This window comes from Phyllobates terribilis, unplaced genomic scaffold (assembly GCF_046119375.1).
Source record: "Phyllobates terribilis strain yellow unplaced genomic scaffold, ASM4611937v1 Scaffold_7__3_contigs__length_470593459, whole genome shotgun sequence".
Taxonomy (NCBI): Eukaryota; Metazoa; Chordata; class Amphibia; order Anura; family Dendrobatidae; genus Phyllobates; species Phyllobates terribilis.
The window spans coordinates 130,396,017-130,418,088 of NW_027362767.1; the positions used below are offsets into that span (position 1 = coordinate 130,396,017).

The following is a 22,072-nucleotide window of genomic DNA, read 5'->3' on the forward strand; positions in this document are numbered from 1 at the left end:
TCAAGGTTCACAACGAGTTCATTTCCTATTTAAAATTCATAGGGGTCAATGGGTACAGGAAGATGGCAATTATGTCTGAGAGGGAAGGAGTTAGTTTTAGTTTTTGCAATTGACCCTTCTTCTTGGGAAAGTTTCCGAAGTCCCCAAATACTACCTACATATAGAACACATGTATAGTATAACCGGTATATAAGAAGACCGTCACACAGCATAATGGTAAAGTATATTTATTCATGAATAATCACATCCACTTGCATAATATTTTACTTCTATATCAAAATGTGTGATTACAATACTCATCATCTACACGTTTAGTGGTATTAGAGATAAGAAGCGGACGTCGCATGTCTGACGCTTCATACAGGTAGATCAAGTGGTGGCCCAGGTCCCGGATCGTTATTGCTGATGGATACCCTTCTATATGAGTACTGGCATTTCAATAGGAGGCAGGAACGATTCATTGCAAGTAGGAGAATTTCTCTCGATATTCCGCATTCTCAGACCTAAAGAAAAAGCAATATGTCAGTATAAATGGGATTGTGCCGTCAAGGCTCATCCGAGTTCTGAAATTTATTTTTTGCTTACTGACATAGATTGGGGACGTGTGTGGTTTTCATGTATAGGCTAAAAACCGAAAAGACCTGCATCTCGCAGCTGATGGTTTGTTGCGTTGTGTCTAGTTTAGCCCATCCTCCATGGTCTGCACCAGCACCTAGCAATCCTGGGCAAGTCCTGGGAGCCCTCAAAGTTGGGGGGAACACATTGCCCATTTTGATGAATTCGCTCCTGCTCTGCTAAACTCTCTCCGAACAGCGCAGGTGCTGGTTGTGTTATACAGTTGGCACCTGAGTCTAACTGCTAGCTTGCTCCGATTGAGCAGTTTAACTACTTAGATGCCACTGTCAATTGTGACCCGAGGATTTAGGAGGTTGGAAACTGGGGAGGGGAGAGGTTCCCCTTCCCATGCAGCCAATAAGAATGAAAAAAAAAATACTTGAAAAAATGAAATATAAGAGTTCATATCGCGTTTTCCGCCTATACCTAAAGCATAAATAAAATCTAAAAAAATATGAATATTTGGTATCAACACATGCGTAACTATCCCAAATGATAAAATATCAAAATATTTATACCATACAGTTAACGCCAAAACAAAAAAAAAATATATCATTTTGGCAAAATTGCTGTTTTTTTTCGCCTCCCCAAAAGAACATAAAGAGAGATCAAAAAGTTGCATGGACCCCAAAATTGTAAGGAAACAAACAACAGCTCGTACCACAAAAAATAAGACCTCATTCAACTCCATCGACAAAATATAAAAAAGTTATAGCCCTGAGAAAGCGAGGAGGAAAAATTGGAAGTGAAGCGGGGCACACTGGTGATTTGTTGCCAAAGGGCCCGCAAAATCATAGAGCAGTCCTCTGTGAGCCTAGACCTAGTCTCTAGGTTTATTACTCTTATCTTCACTGATACACTGTAGCAAGTCCTCAGTTCCAGAAAATTCTGTAAATCTATCAGGATTGCGGTCAACAGGTTGCCATATACAGCACTCTGTAGTGCTGGAGGTAGGTGTCAATTAGAGATTTGGGCACAAAATGAGCAGGAATTCAAATGAAGCTACTGTATTTTCCATTATATATTGTAATTCTAGGTTCAATAAGTGTACTTACGTCATCATTTGAAGGTATGACTTTCTGTTCCCCCACGTCCAAATCCTGAGCAACAAAATATATATTTAGTGCCACATATAAACATACAGGAATTAGAGATGAACAAATCAATTGGATGGAAGTGAGCTTGTGTCAATTTAGGACTTTGCTGAACCTCGCCTACCCGAACAATTGAGGTTTGCTTTGCACAAATCGCCTAAAGTGGCCGCTGTTATTTTACACAATGCAGAAGTTTACATCAGCCAGAGAAGGATCGTGGTCAGGCGGGCTTAACCAGTTAACTCATTGCATGGTCTAGCATAGCAAATCAGGATTGACTATCATAGCCTGTATAAAAGCTGATGCAGGAAATGCAGCAGCCATTATTTGGAGCTCAGCAATAGAGATAGAGAAAAAGGCCATAAAAAGCTGAAAGGGGGTTGATACAGTTCTAGGAGTTCAGGGAAATTGGAGTCTTTGGAGTACTTTTCATTTGTGTCAAATCAATTTGCTGCAAAATGGAAAATTTGGCAAAGCTGGCGAGCGAGCTTGAATTTCTAAAGTTTCACTCGTTTCTATAAATAATCACAGCGATATATTGAAATTCTCACCTTTTGGTCCAAACAAGGCACTATAACATGGCTGGTTGCAATAGGGTTTTCCCTCATGCTGAAAGAGAAAATGTGCAAATTGTGTAAGGAGATGGACATACTGCATGTAAAGCGCCATGGAATAAATGGCGCTATAATAATAAATAATAATACTGCCCGCGTTCCCCCTTGAAGAACAAGCGTATTTTCGTATTGTATAATGAGACCTGTGATATGTGTTAATAGTGTTGGCATTGTGTTCTGCTCGACAGTAAGGAGAGTTATAATTAATGTTTGGGACTAGCCTAGAGTGGGAGTGGCTAAGATGAAGGGACAGAGACAGTTTCATAGCAGGACGTGAGATAGGGCCCGGTGTGCGTGTGAAGCAGACCTAAGGTCGCAATGACGTGGGTGTCCCAAAGTGAGAGGAGACCAAGATGGTGGTTAGCGTGAACCGGAATAAAGAGAAAAGGAAAACTGACAGGAGGACAGGAGAACAATCGGAGACTGGTTCTGGGGCAGCAGTACGGCCCCGAGTTTATAACTCAGAGAAGTAACGGGCCAAGACGGGACAGAGAATGTGAGAAGAAAAGCGGGAGTTCCAAGGCGTCAGTAGCAGAGAAGCTAAGTACCGGCCATACTGGCAACATACTGTTGTTCCCTTGAGAGGAAAGAGAATGCGGAACTGCGGGTTGAGAATAGGACTCTCAACAACTGTACTGTAGTACTGAGCTGGGCTGTGGTGATGGAGAGTGAAGCAGGGGAGATAGAAACCAAGTGAGTAATGATAAATTGAGACTGTGTGTGAACATGCTCCGAATTGTGAAGGAAATGTTCCTAAAGATGTGTACATAATTCCCACCAAGTTATCGTTCAGTAAAATGTTTATTTTTGACTGGTGGTCTTCCTCATTGAAGTCCTCAACATCTGGTCCTGGCCAACCAAAGTCATCGGTAACATGCGGCCTGCTACCTTCATGTAACGTGCTGGGGCGTAAGAGATGAGGATCTCGCCTATGGCTACAGCCCAGCACCACGTTACATTAGTACAGGTGATAAAAGTAACAAACAAGTGCAAACATTTAGTATTTTTTATTCTGCATATTTTAGTTATTACAGAGCCCTGAAGTGGTGGGTCTGAAATTTAAAGGGTATTTTCACTTGGAATGGAAAGAATCCGCTGCTGAATTTATTGCAGTTCCACAGGGACTCGGCCTCAAAGTCTTCATGTGTATATACTGTATATAATGCAGCAATGAAAATCCACAGCAGGAATTGACGTGCTGTGGATTTGAAATACCAAGTTACATGTGGAATATATCTGCCATGTGTGGATAGATTTGGCAAAATAAGCTTTATGTAGAAACAGGTGGTTTTTCTTCCCTCTTCAACTCCTGACCCAGCTGCTCCGCTCCCCCCACCGTAGGCCAGGGATTTTGCAGTTATGTAGAATTGTAGTTCTATTGATGACTCATGCAGGAAAAAGAGACTTCCTGTTTCTACATAGAGCTTAGAAGGATTCAGCTAGTCAGGTTTTAATAATGGAAAACAGAAGAATTAGCTGGGTAGAAAGGCAAAATGAGCAATTGTAAGCACACAGTGCTATATACTATGATAACCGCGATATATTAAGAGGACAAAAACTTTAATGGGCGTGTTTCTTTAAGTGCCAACTTTTCTGGTCTCCGCGAGTAGGTATGGCTCACAGATCAGGGGCGTGTTTTCACGTGGCACCACCCCTTTTGTAAAAAACAGAAAAATTGACATAAAAATAAAAAGGCCCATATCTCCGGAACCTTATGGCAGATTTACAGAAAAACAAATGTAGGAATACTCAGGGGAGAGGCATGAATACAATTAGAAACCCGGCTCCTTTTGACCCGGTGACAGGTCCTCTTTAAATGAGTTCCAATTGGATTGGTGATTAAATAACCAGAAATCTGCTCATGTAAAAGGACCCAATTAGCTTTTGTTAAAAGGTTATTCTCAAAAAAGACATGTTATGCCCAAATCATAAGATAGGCAACAACTTAGTGATCTATGGGGGGACCGCTAGCCCCTGAGATCAGAAATCTAGACCCCAAGAGGAGAGCTACACAGCCCCCTACAGAATGGAGTGGAGGTCCTTTATCAGACCCTTAGACTATGAACGGAGCGGAGGTGAAGCATACGCACCACATACCCATTCAAGACAGGATTACAGAGACCTGATTTTGGGGGGGTCCGTGCAGTCAGGCTTCCAGTAACCAGCATGTTATCCTATGGCTAAGGGATAACTTATTTTGGGAAGGGGGGAGGATAATACTGAAACATATCATATCAACAGGGGTCTTAATACCGTTCCTATAAAGTGTTTCTAGCGTCCTGTACCTCAGCATGGCTCCCAGGAGTCAGAGTCTTGTTGCACTTCTCGCACCGTAGGCATGGCCTGTGCCAGTCTTTATTAAGAGATGATACCCGCTCAGCTGCAACAAAGCAAAAAAAGACATCTTAGGAATCTGCTGCTTGCATTGCATGACTTCAGCATACACCACAATTCTGTATCCCACCATTGTGAAGACTGACGTCCACCTGTCATAACGTGCGCACACACAAAAGCAAGAAAAATACACCAGAAATATCTGTAAACCTGGAGAGGAATGCATTGTTGGAACAGAGCTACATTTCCAGCAAGGTAGGGTCCTAAATAACCCATATGGCGGCGACCAGCAGAAGGGTGATCACGGGAGCACTACAGGTGTAGACGCGGTGGTGTAACTGACACGTAGACATGACGTTGTGTGGTTTTGTAGCTTCCTGTCACTGAGAAGAAATCATCATTGTCCATTACTAGTCTCTACACGTACCAGCAGAGATACTACCTAGACCGGATGATGTCTCTGCTTGCTTCTGCGCCTGTTTGGAAGCATATTTCATGCACACATGATCCTTTTCGCGGTGAATTACAGAACAGTTGTCCGTCTGGCTGGGTTTACACGATCACTTTAACCCCCACCACTAGAAAGATGTCTAAATTATTATGTCAGCTCTGCATATAGTTGTATGGAGGATTACAAGAAGAAATGTCCCATCCAGTATTGTAGTGTGCATTGCCAGCGTCCAGTGCAAGGCAAGTAATGCCACCCCTCCACCAGCTTATACTCATCTGTCCTACTCTTGTCAGCACATAGCGAGAGCGGAGCACAGGCCACTCAATGTAGTGACGCCATCGAGCAGCCTGCACTGGAACGTTGATGTCTTTGTTGGCTGCGGTAAATCTTCGACATATTGCGCCAACGGATCCAACTGCATCAGTGTCATGTTAACGCTGGTATATTTCCAAGTGCTGATAACCCTGGCATATGGGGCACCTGGCCAATAGTCTAGGGCGCATGTGCTGCCTCGAATCTTCAGCAGTACACTTGAGCCCCAGACAACCAACCCTGTGCCCTCTTTCCCTATGGAAACCTTGTTAGGACTTTTACTTCCTCTAGATCAGGGATGTCAAACTCAAACACACAGAGGGCCAAAATAAAAAACTTGGACAAAGTCGCAGGCCAACCAGTATACAGTATAATGGCCCCACATAGTCCTCCATACAGAATAATGGTCCCCACATAGTCCTCCATACAGAATAATGGGCCCCGCATAGTCCTCCATACAGAATAATGGGCCCCACATAGTCCTCCATACAGAATAATGGGCCCCGCATAGTCCTTCATACAGTATAACGGACCCCACATAGTCCTCCATAAAGAATAATGGGCCCCGCATAGTCCTCCATACAGAATAATGGGCCCACATAGTCCTCCATAAAGAATAATGGGCCCCGCATAGTCCTCCATACAGAATAATGGGCCCCGCATAGTCCTCTATAAAGAATAATGGACCCCGCATAGTCCTCCATACAGAATAATGGGCCCCGCATAGTCCTCCATACAGAATAATGGGTCCCACATAGTCCTCCATACAGAATAATGGGCCCCGCATAGTCCTCCATACAGAATAATGGGCCCCGCATAGTCCTTCATACAGAATAATGGACCCCACATAGTCCTCCATAAAGAATAATGGGCCCCGCATAGTCCTCCATACAGAATAATGGGCCCACATAGTCCTCCATAAAGAATAATGGGCCCCGCATAGTCCTCCATACAGAATAATGTTCCCCGCATAGTCCTCTATAAAGAATAATGGACCCCGCATAGTCCTCCATACAGAATAATGGGCCCAGCATAGTCCTCCATACAGAATAATGGGCCCCGCATAGTCCTCCATACAGAATAATGGGCCCCGCATAGTCCTCCATACAGTATAATGGCTCCCGCATAGTCCTCCATACAGAATAATGGGCCCCACATAGTCCTCCATGTAGAATATTGGGCCCCACATAGTCCTCCATACAGTATAAAGGGCCCCTCAGAGTCCTCCATACAGTATAATGGCCCCGCATAGTCCTCCATACAGAATAATGGGCCCCGCATAGTCCTCCATACAGAATAATGGGCACCGCATAGTCCTCCATACAGTATAATGGCTCCCGCATAGTCCTCCATACAGAATAATGGGCCCCACATAGTCCTCCATGTAGAATATTGGGCCCCACATAGTCCTCCATACAGTATAAAGGGCCCCTCAGAGTCCTCCATACAGTATAATGGCCCCACATAGTCCTCCATACAGTATAATGGCCCCACATAGTCCTCCATACAGTATAATGGGCCTCACATAGTCCTCCATACATAAAAGGCTTCACATAGAGGTGGCGGTTGTGGTGTCGCAGGCCAAATATAATCACCCTGTAGGCCAGATTTGGCCCACGGGTCAGAGTTTGACATGTATGCTCTAGATAGTCAAGTTTGATCACATTCTTGACTCTCTCCACTGGTCCCATCTTGGCAAACTAAACCTTTGTCAATATCAAGAATGGGGTTTCCCTTCACAGATTACACCAGTGGTAGAACAATGGTGGTCTGTGGACACATGAGCCCTTGAGTCCGGGACCCTGTGAAGCTCACCAATCTGGAAGCCAGTGTCATTCATGACCCAGCATAGGCCATCTACTTCTATGTGGTGGAAGCAGAGTGACACCCAACATGTCCATAAGTAAGGCCAACTCGTGTAGGCAGTGATATGCTGCCAAAACTGTATGGGGACAAAAGCTCTTATGAACCATTGTTATACAACTAATTATAGTTCCATGTAAATAGAAGCAAGTTATGGACTAGCCATATCATTCAGCTATGCTCGGTATGGGCCGATTGTTTTCGATTTTTTGCCCATTCACTTGTACAAGTCTGGATAACCAGGATCAGAGAAAATAGCAGAATGACTGACATGAGTCCATTTAATTTCCATTACATTATCTTCTGACATGGAAATTGTTTGGGGGCAATATGCTACAATACAATGCATCTTGCATTTGCCATATGTTATTCTAGTCATTGTTAATATTCTTAAGAAGATGCGTTTCCTCTTCTCAGCCCGGCTCTGAGCTGTCATCATGTTCTCAATGTGATGGGAAAACATCAACACCATGTTAATGCCTATTTCAGATTAGTCAGATTAGTACAACTGCTACCCCAAGGGGAATTCTGGATTCAGCCCAAAAAAAATAAAATAAAAAGGAGTTTACCAAGAAGTCCATTATTGACCTCGATGGCTTTCATTGTTAATAAACAAACAGCTTTACTTACTGGCCCATTTTCCAGCCCTGCTGGCCCCGGTCTTTGTTAACAGACTGCAGCAGTGACATCGCACGTGACCACTGCAGCCAATCACTCGGCTAAGCGGTGATGTCAAGGTAGATGGCACGAGGCTGCTCATTCGTGATGGTCATATAGGTACACAGGCCCCGTAACCAACCCTGAACCTGTGCTATCGTCCCATCTACAAGAAGTATAACTGCACTTTTGCAACACTTCACTGATTGCTCAACTAAATGGGCAGAAGCCCTGCTCTCCTTCGAGGATGAAGACAGGATCATACACTCAAGTCCATGAACCTTGAGAGCAGTGTTTGGCTGCGTTCTTGTGCTCCTTTTTTTCCCCCTGATCGATAGGGATACTTGGCAGTTCATCCCCTACTTTTACCCATTTTATTGGCTGAACTCAAAATACCCAGGGCAAGAAGACACAGATCACATTAACTAAAGAGTGGAGGATCTCTCGAGAGATGGCGGTGACTACATCTGACCTCTTCTATTAGCTAAAACCACGAGCCACAATGGGTAGAGCTCTCCGTGGTGGAGAACTTCATGACACCTTAGTACAAGGGCTGTTGTAATCTTCTTTCTTCAGGAGCGCAGCGTTCCCCTGCTTACCGGGGGATAGTACGCTTCTGAAGAGTGACAGTTGGGATTAGAGGCATGGTTGCACCTCTTGTCTGAACTGTGCGCTCTCTGATGCAGCTTGCAGAGGCAGCCTTGCTTTTTCAGCACGAAAGAAGCACTGAAGTACTAAACTAGCACTTGCAAACGCGTACTTCTTGCCTAGGAGTCGGATGCTCTCATGGACTGTAGAGGTGGACGGTAACTATACAACAAGCAGTAAACTATAGAATTAAAAATCCCTCCATTCTTGAGAATAGAGAGAATTTTTCATAAGCGGTACATTGCAAAGTTGCTTGTTTTTAACAAACATTTCACCGTACTAACCATTTAAGAAATTGATACCATGGATCTCCATACTGCGGGCGCAGACAGAAACGGGCCCGTGTGCAAGAATGATATGTGGGCCCTTTGCAGTGCAATCGCTCATCATAATGCACAATTACACCTGCTTTGGAGATGATAGAGGCCCCTTTACCTCTTGGGCCCCTGCACGACTGCACAGGTTGCACCCATGGCATGTCCCCTGGCTCTCCATTGATCTTATTGGGCGTTTCTCCTGCAGAGGGGTTGTCTCACAATGGCAGCCTATTTCCATAATCCCTATTAAGGCAAATGGCTGAGATAATGATTGTCCATTGACTGTGGTGGACTTGGCTATGTTTTGCATGGTTGGCCATTGATTTGAATTGCAGCAGATAATATTTCATATCGTCTGCAGTGGCTGTAACGTCCCTACGCTCGCCAGTCGTCTCATGGTACATGGCTGCTAGTTGCCTGCAGACTAGGAATAAGAGAGGAGATTTATGCAACTCCCTAACTTCCATTGCAGAGTGGTCATAAGACGCGACGAGTGATGCTCAAGTCAAGTGCCTCAATATTATGCCATTTGTGATCAAGAGATTAACTTAGGATCAAGGTTGTCATTCTCATAAATAGGTTCGCATTCAGCCATTGTGTATTTTTTTTGTATTATTTGCTTTGGCCCAGAAAGCTACTTTTTATCAAGGTGTTAGCAATCCTCCTTAGATCAACAGGACGCCATGCAATGCAAATACTAATGGAGAAACACAAATACGGGACTTTTCATGGCAAATACCTCATTAAATGATAACAAAGGTGGCCTGTACGGAATAAAGCTTCCGAGCTAAATTCTGATTTCTTCACCAAGTCTACTGCAAAATATCAGGAAATACCGCTTTTGGAGACATTAAGGTCAATGGAAACAGGATGGTATTTCGGGCTATTGTTCGGCAGCTGATGTTGACCGGTTGTTGTTTGCCAGCTGTACAAGCCTTGACTTACGGATAATACTCTGCTAAAAATAATCATCAGTATCCTTCCATGCAAATGAAAGAAAGATTGGCTTATGTAACGCCTAAAAGTGGCTATCCGATTCTTTTACATTGATGGTCCGTCCTTCAAATAACTAGTAGGTGGGGGTGCAAACAGAGTCCCCCCTTCTTGACATGCATTTACACTGCACGATTACCAGGAAAGGCTATTCCCAGGAACTTTAATTTCCCTAAAATCGTGCCATGCAAACCAGATGCCAATCAAATGATGAAGAATGATCTTTTGGCTTGGTTAAAAGATCATCGCTTTCGGCAGCACATTGTCCTGTATAAACTGGATACTGGATATGTGCTGCCAAGAAAAATTACAGTCTATGTATGTAGAACGATCTATTACAGATCTGAAGAGCAGTTTGTGTGGCCATTTAAAGCCACTAGTTGGCTGCGGGAAATCCAGCTTTACAATGGTTCAAAAGAGGTCTTAAGCGTATGCACCGCCATTTTTTGGTGCCTGTAACCTACCCCCCAAAAAAAAGGTAAAAACAAATGGTGCTTCTCGAACTGTGATGCAATCCTCAGTGGTGAAGAGTCTCCAATGTCCTCAGATTCAGCCGGACAGACATAGTTTACAACTTATATCCTTGCAAACTAAAAGGAGGTCATTTTATTTAATTTTTTATGTAATGGCTTCCCGCTTCATTTCGAGCCATGACGACTTGATGGATGAACGCTCTGTAGGGAGATCGATCTTCAAGCCTTGATAGGTCCACCAGGGTCTTCACCGTTATCTTGATAGTATCAATCCATTAGATTGCTGGTCTAGCTCTTCGCCTTGTCCTTCTATTCTTCCGACCATGATGTCCTTCTCCAGTGATTTCTCTCTTCGTATAATGTGTCCAAAGTAGGCAAGTCGTAGCTTGATGATCCTTGCTTCCAGTGACATGTCAGGCTTGATTTGTTCCAAAATTGATTTGCTTGTTCTTCTTGCCATCCATGGTATTGTTTACATCCTTCTCCAGCATCACATTTAGAAGGTTTCTCATGCATATGTTACCACAGAAAAGACCAGACTATCTACGAGCCGTGTCTTCGTCGCCAGTGAAATGTTCCTTGATTTGAAGACCTTGTCCAGTGACTTCATTGTTGATTTGCCCATAACTATTCTCCTATTGACTTCTGGTGTCGTCGCTGCATCTTGAGTGATCATTGATCCAAGGCCAGTATCAAATGGAGACCATCATGGCAAATTGGCACAGAAAGTTACAAGTTAACAACCTTCTTGTGGCAGAAGATGCAAAAGTGTGGAGATGATAACTACTCTGTTTATGAGGGGCATTGCGCCTGGATATGGTACTAGGGGCCACTGTGGCCAGAATTGTTGCTTTATAGCCTGACTTGGCAACACTATACTAGGTCCTCTTTACAACTTTTGATGAAGGTTGACCTTTTGGGATGATGGACTAGCTAGTGGAACTTAGAATGTATCTAAACACAAAGGAATAATAAGCTCCAGCCTTTAACATGTTATTCTCATCTTCATAAATGGGTATTGTCAGATAGTCCTTGTAAATACAAGTAATTTTGCAATTTACTGCTTTTCAACCATTCTTGAAATATTAACACTTTTGTTTACAGCTCGTTGCCTTGGACACCGACCACCGCTGCTGGACAACAGAACATGTGCAGTGCTTACCACCTCTTATCTCCTGAGCTTGTAAGCACTGTTTTGAAGCTGTCCAGGATTGCTGGAGTGCACTGTTACCTCTTAATCCCAGTCAGCTTCAGCACATTGCTTACAAGCTAGACAGCAGTGGTGGTCGATCTCCTAGGCAACAAGCAGTAAGATATGTGTCAATATCTAAAGAACAACTGCAAATTTTACAGCAGTAAATTGCAATAGTGCTTGTTTTTTTACAAGCTCTATCCAACAACACCCATCCATGAAGATGGGAACACCTTTTAAGTATAAAGGTTTGATTGATATGGGTCCACCCCTATGTAAAAAAATCATGTCCCATCTTGCACTGCTGTTATTGAAGAGTTGGCTGCACATATGCATATCTCTTCATTCACTTTCAGGGAATTCTGAAAATAGCCAAGGAGTAAGCGCCTATGGATATGCCATAAATGTCCGAGATGGGAATACATCCTTAAGCAAGTCAGGAGATGATGACACTGGTCTTGAACCTTGGACAATGAACTGCGATACGAAGCCTAGGGCTTTATGAGCCTCATATAATTAGGTTATTAAATCTGCACACCTGATAATGTATCTGCATGTATTCAGTCAGGATGATTACACCTGGGGGGGGGTAGTTTTTTGGGTGTTGTTTGAGAAATTTCCAATAGCAACTTCAATAAGAACTGTACTTTGTTCACAAAGTTTACATAAATCAATAGAAGAGGTGAATATAAGAAACTTTGTAATATATCATATCACAGAATTCTTCCTCCACTTATGAGCCACTTCTTCCCCTCCTTCTGCCTCTTGAACTAACCATCCACCTTGAAAAAAAAAAATGGCTCAACTCGGTCTTGCCCACGTGAAGATGAACTTCCAGCACAGTGTGGTGTCTGGTTATACCTCCTAAATATAAAAAGAACTTCGGCACTCCAACTATGATGATGCAAAGTGACTTTATTACAGAAGATGAATCCCTTACTGGCAAAACCAAAAATTATACATCAACGTTTCGACCTATTTGGTCTTTTTCAAGATATTTTCGAGTATAAGGTTTTTAGTTCAAGATACTCTGCGAGCTGCCTACCGTCACACCTACCTGGAAGGCACCTCTCAACCCGCAGCCAATCAATCCAGCTCCCATAGCTCGCAGAGTATCTTGAACTAAAAACCTTCTACTCAAAAATATCTTGAAAAAGACCAAATAGGTCGAAACGTTGATGTATAATTTTTAGTTTTGCCAATAAGGGATTCATCTTCTGTAATAAAGTCACTTTGCATCATCATAATTGGAGTGCCGAAGTTCTTTTTATATTTTGGATTACTATTTTCTTCACAGCACCCAAATAGAACAGTGAGCGACCCCTCTCTTTTTTGGTTATACCTCCTGCTATACTCTATGGAGAGGGGATGAGGGAGGAGGAGTGAGGAGCAGAGAGAGACACAGAAAGATTGTGCTGAGCTTTCTAACAAGTCTTTTACCCCAATCCAGAGCTGGGTTCACATCTACACTGCTCATTACTGAAGGAATGAGTACAGTAAGGAATAAAGAGTAGGAATCCATCCCTGTGTGCTGAGACAACCACCGATCACTCAAAACACCTCTCAGAAGTGCACATCTCGGGAGACAGGAGCACACAGTTCCTGCCTGAGTGCACTCACAGCGAAGCACGAATGCAATAGAAAGTCATAGGCCGCTGTGTGTGCGCGCTCAAGCTACTAAGATGTATTTTGAGCGATCAGTAAGGACCTCAGGACCTGGATCACCACTAATCTGCTCAGAATTAAAGGGCCTAAAACATATAAAAAAAATCACTAAAAAATGTAGTTATTCTTTAAAATTGGATCATCATTGTATCTTCAAAGCTGAACGATCTGGTAAGTAAAGTGTTACAAAACCAACATAACAATGATCTAATGTGTCGGATGATGCTAGAAAACACTATAATTTCAAGATTGCATAACATAAAATAACAGTTCTGCTGTTTTACATATTCACATTTCCTGAACCTACTTCCAGTTTCAGAACCCAAAAAAGGGGAACTCGTCTTTACAAATTCACCTTTTTAGTATATTTGACCTGTTCACACCAGCTACTACACATGCACGCTCTGCTTGGCTGAATGTACATGTGTTCTGCTGCTGCACAGACACCTTTTGGCTGAGCAGCTTATCTCTGGGAAGAACAAAATAACCCCATAGCTTTTTTTAATGTTTTTTAGGCCCCAATACACGGTAGATTAATACTGTTTGAGCTTGTTCATGGGGTGAAATGAATTTGAACCTTGCTTAAAAATCATCATTATCGGCAGCACCCTGTCCTGTGTAAAGGATATGTGCTGCCGAGAACAATGATATTCTATGCTCACAGAACGATAGCACTAACAATAGTTCTGTGAGCAGATGGCCTCTCTAAAAAAGCTATTAAATGTCTGCTGACCGGATTGCATGTAGTTTAACGCCGATGGTCGGCCACTATACATATACCTTTACTCCACTCTCCCGGAAATGAACGTCCATGTGTTTGGGGGAAGTCAGAACCAGACACTAACCTAACATGTATGCGCTCTGTTAGTATCGGCAAAACTGAAAAATACTACTGGAAGACTCCCTATGGCTAAGTGTACACAGAATTTTTCCAGGTGCTTTTGGAGCAGAAATTCTGCAAATCCTCCTCCAAATCTCCAAAACTTTAAGTTTACACTCAGTTTCTGCTCCGAAAACTCAGCAAAATGTCTCCCTGTGCACAGCATATACGCTCACTGAAATTTTTGGAGCGGAATGTCTCTGAATCCTTCTCAAAAATGCAAAACTCCACAACATCTTAAGAGTTTCCACTCAGTTTCCACTCCCAAAACTCAGAAAAACGACTCAGTGTGCACAATCCCTAAGAATCCAAGATAATCACAGCTGTCATACAGATAGTCCTGTGCTGCCACATATCTCTCTAGACTTGAAAGACACATTGTTTTTTAGATTAAAGGAGTTCAGTGACCCCAGGGTGTTCCAGCACTGTGTAATTTAATGGATGACTTGTAATTTAGGCTATCTTTAGCAGTGAGTAAATCCTAGCGAGCAGTTTCCCTGCGCTTTGTTGTGACTGCAAAACAACCAGTGTGAGTTCTGTATGTGACTATTGTCTTATGATCGTGTCGCCATCTAAGGCAATTACTGCTACTGATTCATGTTAACTTGTGATCTGAACGTTTAACAGGGTAAAAAGACCCCCAATCGGTAGATACTTACCAATCTGCATTTGTTTAAAAGGCCGACCATGCTTCAGATGCCCAAAGGATCATTGTTCTCGGCAGCACATCGCTCTGTATAAACAGGATCTGCACTCCCAAGAACAATGGCAGCCTATGTGCACTGAACAAACTGTTACTGATCGTTCAGTGCACATAGGATTTCATTGTTCTCGGCAACGCAGGTCCTGTTTATGCAGGTCAATGCGCTGCCGAGAACGATAATCCTGTGGGCATGCCAAAGGAACATTTCACCTGCCCATTCATGGTAACTGTGAAGTGTAAATGCAATTTAAAGGAGTTGTCCATCTCTTTTAAGCTATATATGCCAAATACACAGCAGATTTTCTGTGCAGATTTTTAGACGGAATTGGTCAGAATTATATTAGTCCGTATGCTGTCCGATTTTTACTCTGAAAGAGCCCAAAGCTTCAGTTTTCTGGTAAAATCCACAATGTATTTTCCACCCTGTGTGCATTTAGCCTAATGATATGTTCACACAGATCTTTTTACAGAGTTTTTGGAATGGAAACTGCACCTTTTTTTTTAGAAGGATTTGGAGAGTCTCCGCTCAGTTTCCGCTGCAAAATCTGAGCACAAAAACTCGTGAACATATCCTTAAGCAGTGTTCACATGGAGTTTTTGAAGGTGTTTTTGATCTGAGCCAAAATCCTCTTAAAAAAAAACTTTTTATTCATGGTCGGAGTTTGAGTGTTTTTTTTTAAATTTTGATCAGCATGTCACTGACATTGAAAGGGATCCTCATTTATGGGTTCGGACAGACAGACTTTCTACTGAGTTCGGACACTGCTCTGTACGCGAGGCTCATGCAGGAGCTGCGCACTTCAGAGCGGTGGGGGTCTTAGGATTCAGACCCAGCTTCTTAAACTATCTAAAAAGTTTTTTTAAGAGATAGATACCACTTTTTCATGGTTCTATAGGACTATATTATACGTTCTGCCAGTCATTTGCTCTAGGTTAGATTATAAACGGTGGGTGGCATGAGATGTCCCATTGGGACTTCTCCATTATTATTAGCGCTCATATGTAAATGTAAATGTGTGGTCAGGACGCATTGCCATGTTATTTTGTATTGTTTTCTAGCTACAATGGCAAAGGACAGGGTTTCTACTGTATTATAAAGGGGATTTTGCTACCTCTGAGGCCAAATATGAAAAAAAGCATAAAAAACCCATGGAGAGACCTCAGCCCAGTCTGCAGGTGCTGAAAATTGCATGTATGGAGCAAGCGCAGCTTTAAGTAACAAGATATTAACTTTTGTACCAACATCAGGTCAACAAATCCTAAAACTTAGCTTGCCAAGGGTCCTGCAAAATACTTCCAGGACCTCACACTTCTAAAGGCACTTCTGACGAAGTTAATAAAGGCCAATTGTACTTGTCTCCAGAGTGATCCAGCGGGCTCCGAAAGTTAATTGCCTGGATTTGAAAAATGATTTTGCAAAACTCTTGATTGAGCCCAAGGTCCATCTAACGTCTTCCACATGTTCCATCATAACCTTGGCTGATGCTTTTGCAAGAACAAGCCAAGGAGTCCATAGTCAGGAAAGATCAACTCTACAAGATCAAAGATGATTGGGATATTGCACTCACTGTAAATGAAAAGAAGCAAACTGTTCTGGGACGATGAAGAGTCAAGGATTTCAGTACCACATCTATTTATGAATAAAGACTTCCCAGTCTACGTAACAGCCTAAATATGCTTTATACAACTCAAAAGAACATGATTATTCTGTAATACAGTGCTATATATTGGGCTTTCTATAATGTCGGGACTGTAAAACCATGTCGGATTCCGGTAACGTTTGGCCAACACAATGTTGCACCATCTCTATACAACTAGCAAACGTTATTGTCACCTGTACCCAAAGGTTGTGACAAATCTAAAGCCGGCCATACACATTAGATGGCTGTCGTCTGAACGATGCTTTGGCTGATTGCTTGGCTGACAGCCATCTCAGCCGGCTTTCCCAAACAGAGGAGCGCGCGTTTGACTGAGAGCTTCTGTGTTTTCTCTGAGAAAGCCGCCGACTGACAAGTTGGCCGGGGCCAGCAGCTCGTCTTTGGGGAAACAATGAGCTTGGCAGTCAGAAATCAGACATGAGAGATCCACATCTCTCCCGACCGCCATTGGACGGGCGCCTCCATACCCATTAGACCATCTGCCGAACCCAGTGATATCAGTTTGGTTCGGCTGACATACTAGTTAAATATGTATGGGGCCTTAATTCTGATGAATTTCTGCCTAACACGTTCACAATCCTTAGAAGTGACAGGCCGGGAGGCATTTGTGATCAGCCACAAGTCCAGTGTGTGGCCGTCGCCTAATACTGATCCAAAAAGTATTACCGTAACATGACATAAGCCTAAGACCTGTTGCACACACCATTTTGCAGAAAAAAACACCCTTTTTGTATCATTTCCCCAGCAGTGTTTTGTAATTTTTGTCATACATTTTTCATATAGGCTTTCCTATAGGATTTTTTTAAAAATTATGTCCTTGCAAAAAAAGCATATTACAAATGAACAAAATGGAAAATGCCAACAAAAACAAACAAAAAAAAGCTTAACATTTTTCTCTTTTTTACAAAAAGTAAAAATAATCAGTGTGAAGGATCAGAATGGTAAATTTTCAAATTCACCTTTTGTGCATTACAGCCGTGATTGAAGGTGATCACCATAGGGTGTGGTTGGGTGATGGGTGTGGTGTTTATCGAGTAAACCTCATTTTTATCATTTTGTGTCACTGATACAACCTCACGAGATAAAATATGACCTTCAGGCTCCCTCAGATAATACAACAAGGCCATAGCAACCCATTGGTTCATTTAGATACAGCCTACACTCCGAGACATTAACAGAGGACATCTCGATCAAGTAGGCCAGAAGACAATCAGATCCAACATAGATATTATTTCCAATTATATAATATAAGATGTACAGTGAAAGGAGTTGTCCAGGTCTATTATTATGGCCTAAAGCCCCTCCTGTAGTCTCGATAGGTGTCGGATGAACAATGGTTCGGCCGGCACCTACTTCTGTCAACTCCTCTGTGTACAGGAGCGCTCTTGTGGTCTCTATGAGAGTCACTGTCAGATTCCTACGATGGTGGCATATCTCTTAGAGAAGAAAAGGATCGGCAGTCTGAAATTGGACATGCCGACTCCTTATCTTCAACAACAGAGTCGAGGACCCTTATACGGTCTAACCAGTTGATATTGGTGGGTTCGGTCAACATTAGTCTACTTTGTATGAGGACTTTTATGGTATAGGATCTATTTGCAATATGTGTCATGTGATACACGGTCCCTTCTTCCGGAGATGTGCCTGATCATGGACCGTACATCATGCGTGTGATTTTTTTCCCCCTCCCACCACCCCATAGATATGACACCATGAATCACGTCATGTTCATGGGCAGTTAGAATTGCTCTCTCTCATGGTTCAAGTGCAGTTTTGAACCACGTATGCGTTGTGTCTAATGGCGCCAGAAGAGCGGGCTGAGCGCCATGTAGTGAGACCAGGTAATACCAAAATTATATAAAATTAGAATATAAAATAATTTAGAAAAAAAATGTAGCCCTGGAAAACCCCTTTCTTATGTGATTTTGGTTGGCATGTGGGGATACCCTATCTCAATGACATAAGTGCTCAGACAACGCTCAGACAACAGCTCAGACAACACTCAGATAGCAGCTGACATATATGTTATTTTTTTTAAATATTGAGCACATATACTCAAGCCAGAAACCAAGAAAAGTAAAAATAGGGTGTAAGTGTCCTTATGTGACTTTTTAAAAAAAATAAAAACCCTTCTCATTCATAATTGATCAGTATGGCGCTATCTTCATTAGACAGGTGGATTGTTCCACCGTCCGGGACAATCTATGTCCAAACCTCCTCTGTCTTCTGCTCATTTTCCTAGCGTCATACAAGTATGCAAACAGCTCATACAGGGTGCGGTTTGAGAAACGTCCTTTGAACTTGTGAAATACCTCGTCAGGATGATTAGTTAACAAGCAATGAATATAATACCCAGAAGGCACAGGAATGAGGAGCAGAGGAAGCGATAACACAGGCTAAAATAACAGCGGCATGACAAGTCTAATTCTGTGGATTTCTATAAAAATTATACCTGCCACGGAAATCAGAGGGACGGGGCGGGAAGTCAATGCCAAAAAGACATTTTTACAGCCATACGGGAGCTGAGGTTGTCAGCCGCAGACCTGTGATTGACATTTGGCACAATTCATATAGTACGAGACATGGAGTTACAGTGACCATACAATAGTACCGGCCATACTGAATATACACTATAACAGTATGAATTGTGGGGTATATATGATATCGGCCATAGCGTCCATACAATGGTACCAGCCATGCTGAATATACACTATAACAGTATGAATTGTGGGGTATATATGATAATATCGGCCATAGCGTCCATACAATAGTACCGTCCATACTCAATATATAATATAACAGTATGAATTGTGGGGTATATATGATAGTATCGGCCATAGCGTCCATACAATAGTACCGGCCATACTGAATATACACTATAACAGTATGAATTGTGGGATATATATATTAGTAACGGCAGTAGTGTCCATACAATAGTACCGGCCATACTGAATATATACTATAACAGTATGAATTGTGGGATATATATTAGTAACGGCCATAGTGTCCATACAATAGTACGGGCCATACTGAATATACAGTATAACAGTATAAATTATGTGGCATAAATGATAGTATCAGCCTAACGTCCATACAATAATACCAGAATGAGGCACTATACTGTGTTAGATATAGTACATATATAATAGTTCCCACCATATTTAATATAATGCATAACAGTATGAATTGTTGTACATATATGATAGTACTGGCCACAATGTATATACAATCATACCAGATTGAGGCACCGTATTAGATGAAATACCTATACAAAAGTACTGACCATATTGCATATATAGTATAACAGTATGAATTGTGGTGGATATATGATAGTATCAGACATAAAGCGCATACAGTAGTACCAGATTAAGGCACTATACTGTATTAGATACAGTACATATACAATAGTACCCGCTATATTGCATATACAGTACAACAGTATCAATAGTAGATAGTAACAGCCACAATGTCCGTACAATAGTACCAGATTGTACTGTATTAGATGACGTACATATGCAATATATTGCAGATACAGTATAACAGTATCAATTTTGGTACGCGTATGACAGTACCAGACATAATGTACATACAATAATTCTGGATTGAGGCACTACATTGGATTAGATACAATGAAGTAGATATACAATAGTACCATCCATATTGCATATATAGTATCAATTGTAGTGCATATATCAAAGTAGCAGCCACAGTGTCCATATAATAGTCCTGGACTGATAGTACCACTTCTGGGTTGTCCTAGCACTACAAGTAAACTTTCTGCATTCTCAGCTCCCATTTTCGGATCGCAGCGGCCCCAATGATTGGACTCCCATTGCCTAGACCTCTATGGTGCATCTAGTTGACACGCCATCAGTGACTTCAGCTCCACCACATCTCTGCATCAGGTATAATCATACCCATAAGACCCCCGGAGGCTTATGGTGACTATATTGCTGGGCGCGCTGTCGTAGGTTCCCGCTTGCAGTGTTTGGAAACATTTCGATCACCTCCGCACTTTCGCACAAGAGCAAAGGGCAGAAATGAATGAGTGATGTCAGCCATTCTCTAAACCTCGTATAGCAGCTTTCGAGAGCTTAATATTGTGCACATCACGCAGGCACTAGTGCGCCTAACTCTACCATTAGTTTAAAGTATAAAATGAGAAAAAAATATCTGTTTTTTTTTTTTTTTTTTAAGAAACAGCACCTCTCTGAACTAGTGGCTGAGCCTGGTATTGCAGCTCAAGATATATTCACTTGATTGGGTTTGAGCCGTCATTATAGAAAAAGTTTGCTAATTTCTATAATTATAATTCCCAACGCCTTGGTTAAACTTTTGGGACCGTTAACTTTTTTTTACTTAAATGCATGTTTGTTTTTTTTTGCAATTGGATTTAATTATTTTGCCTTTTCTAGCCTTTGAGTTTCACTGTCTATCGCTGACCTCAAAATGAGTTAACTGAGAATCAGTCAGTGAACTCGCTCTGAAGAGAACATTTGCAACTCTTCTATCAGTCTTTTTCTGAGCTCCTCTCAGCTCCAATATGACTACAGACCACATCAAAGTTGAATGTGGTGCGAAACACCAAATGATGCAAAATTTTTAATTAAACCCAATTGCAAAAATGTTTTTTTTTTTTTTTTTTGCATTTAAGTAAAAAAAATAAATAAATGTCCTCATTCTGTAACATTTTGTTACATGATTGTCTAAGGCACTAAGAACTATATACGTTATATAAGTGCCGTATAGACTCCTATGTCTTAAATATGTGCCTTCTCGCAGCGAGAAGCACCCTGCATGGAATTCGCATTCATTTCCTTTTCAATAACCACCTCAGCTTGATATCTCATCTACACTCGCACCGCACCTTCCCGATAGCTCGGCTTCCAACTGTCACTGGAGGAGTAAATTTAAGTTTTCACGAGCGCTATAATAAAGTAGGTTAAAGTCTAGAAATAGAGCAAATTTTGCAAAAAATGACTGTTTCAAAAATTTTGAAACAACCTATTTCCTTGCACTGAGCAAAAGTTACCGGTTAATACAAAAGTTAACTTTTCTTTAGTTTTGGGAAATTGCAAACTAAATGAGCTGCAGTCGTGCCATACTTACCAAAGTACACCTCTTTCTGACACTTAGGGCACTTGGGCATGTTGATGCTGATGTTGTGGTCGAATGCAGAATGACTGCTCTGCAGCTCAGCTCAAGAATTAATTCAGCACGGGGAGGGGCAGAGATGGGAGTGTAAACCACTTTGCACACGGCTTTGAGCAGTGAGGTTAACTCTTAAAGGTTGCATGATCACATCGGATACATCATGGATGTCCTTCATGTTTGGGGACATCATTTCTCCTATTAATGGCAACAAGTCTACCACATTTTATCCTTATAAAGTTGCAATCAAAATGATACAACCACCATTGTAAATTTGCTTTATTAGAAAAATGTACAAACTTTCTGATGTTTTGCAATAAACGAATAAAGCAAGAACAATGAAAATATCTCTCAACACAACTGAGATAACAAGTGGTTTCTCCAAATTCACCACAAAATGACACTTTTACTGACAATTACAGTCTCCAAATTTTTCACCACCTTCTTAACTA

At 41.9% G+C, this 22,072-nt stretch overlaps 1 protein-coding gene across 1 annotated transcript; it reads right to left on the reverse strand.

Moving 5' to 3' along the window:
- Nucleotides 1-211: 211 nt before the first annotated feature.
- Nucleotides 212-21,709, reverse strand: CRIP1 (cysteine rich protein 1). The gene is made up of 5 exons (XM_073639147.1): nt 21,579-21,709; nt 4,609-4,703; nt 2,261-2,318; nt 1,671-1,715; nt 212-503 (listed from the first exon to the last, which is right to left on the reverse strand). The coding sequence occupies exons 1-4, from the start codon at nt 21,616-21,618 to the stop codon at nt 1,675-1,677; spliced, it is 234 nt and encodes a 77-aa protein (XP_073495248.1). The 5' UTR covers nt 21,619-21,709; the 3' UTR covers nt 212-503; nt 1,671-1,674.
- Nucleotides 21,710-22,072: the final 363 nt, after the last annotated feature.

Excerpts from the sequence above, each read along its gene's own strand:
- CRIP1 (XM_073639147.1), bottom strand. The coding sequence starts at position 21,618 with ATGCCCAAGTGCCCTAAGTGTCAGAAAGAGGTGTACTTTG. Across the intron at positions 4,704-21,578 it reads TCAGAAAGAGGTGTACTTTG|CTGAGCGGGTATCATCTCTT; the intron begins GTAAGTATGGCA and ends GCTTTGTTGCAG. Across the intron at positions 2,319-4,608 it reads CTCCTGGGAGCCATGCTGAG|CATGAGGGAAAACCCTATTG; the intron begins GTACAGGACGCT and ends TTTCTCTTTCAG.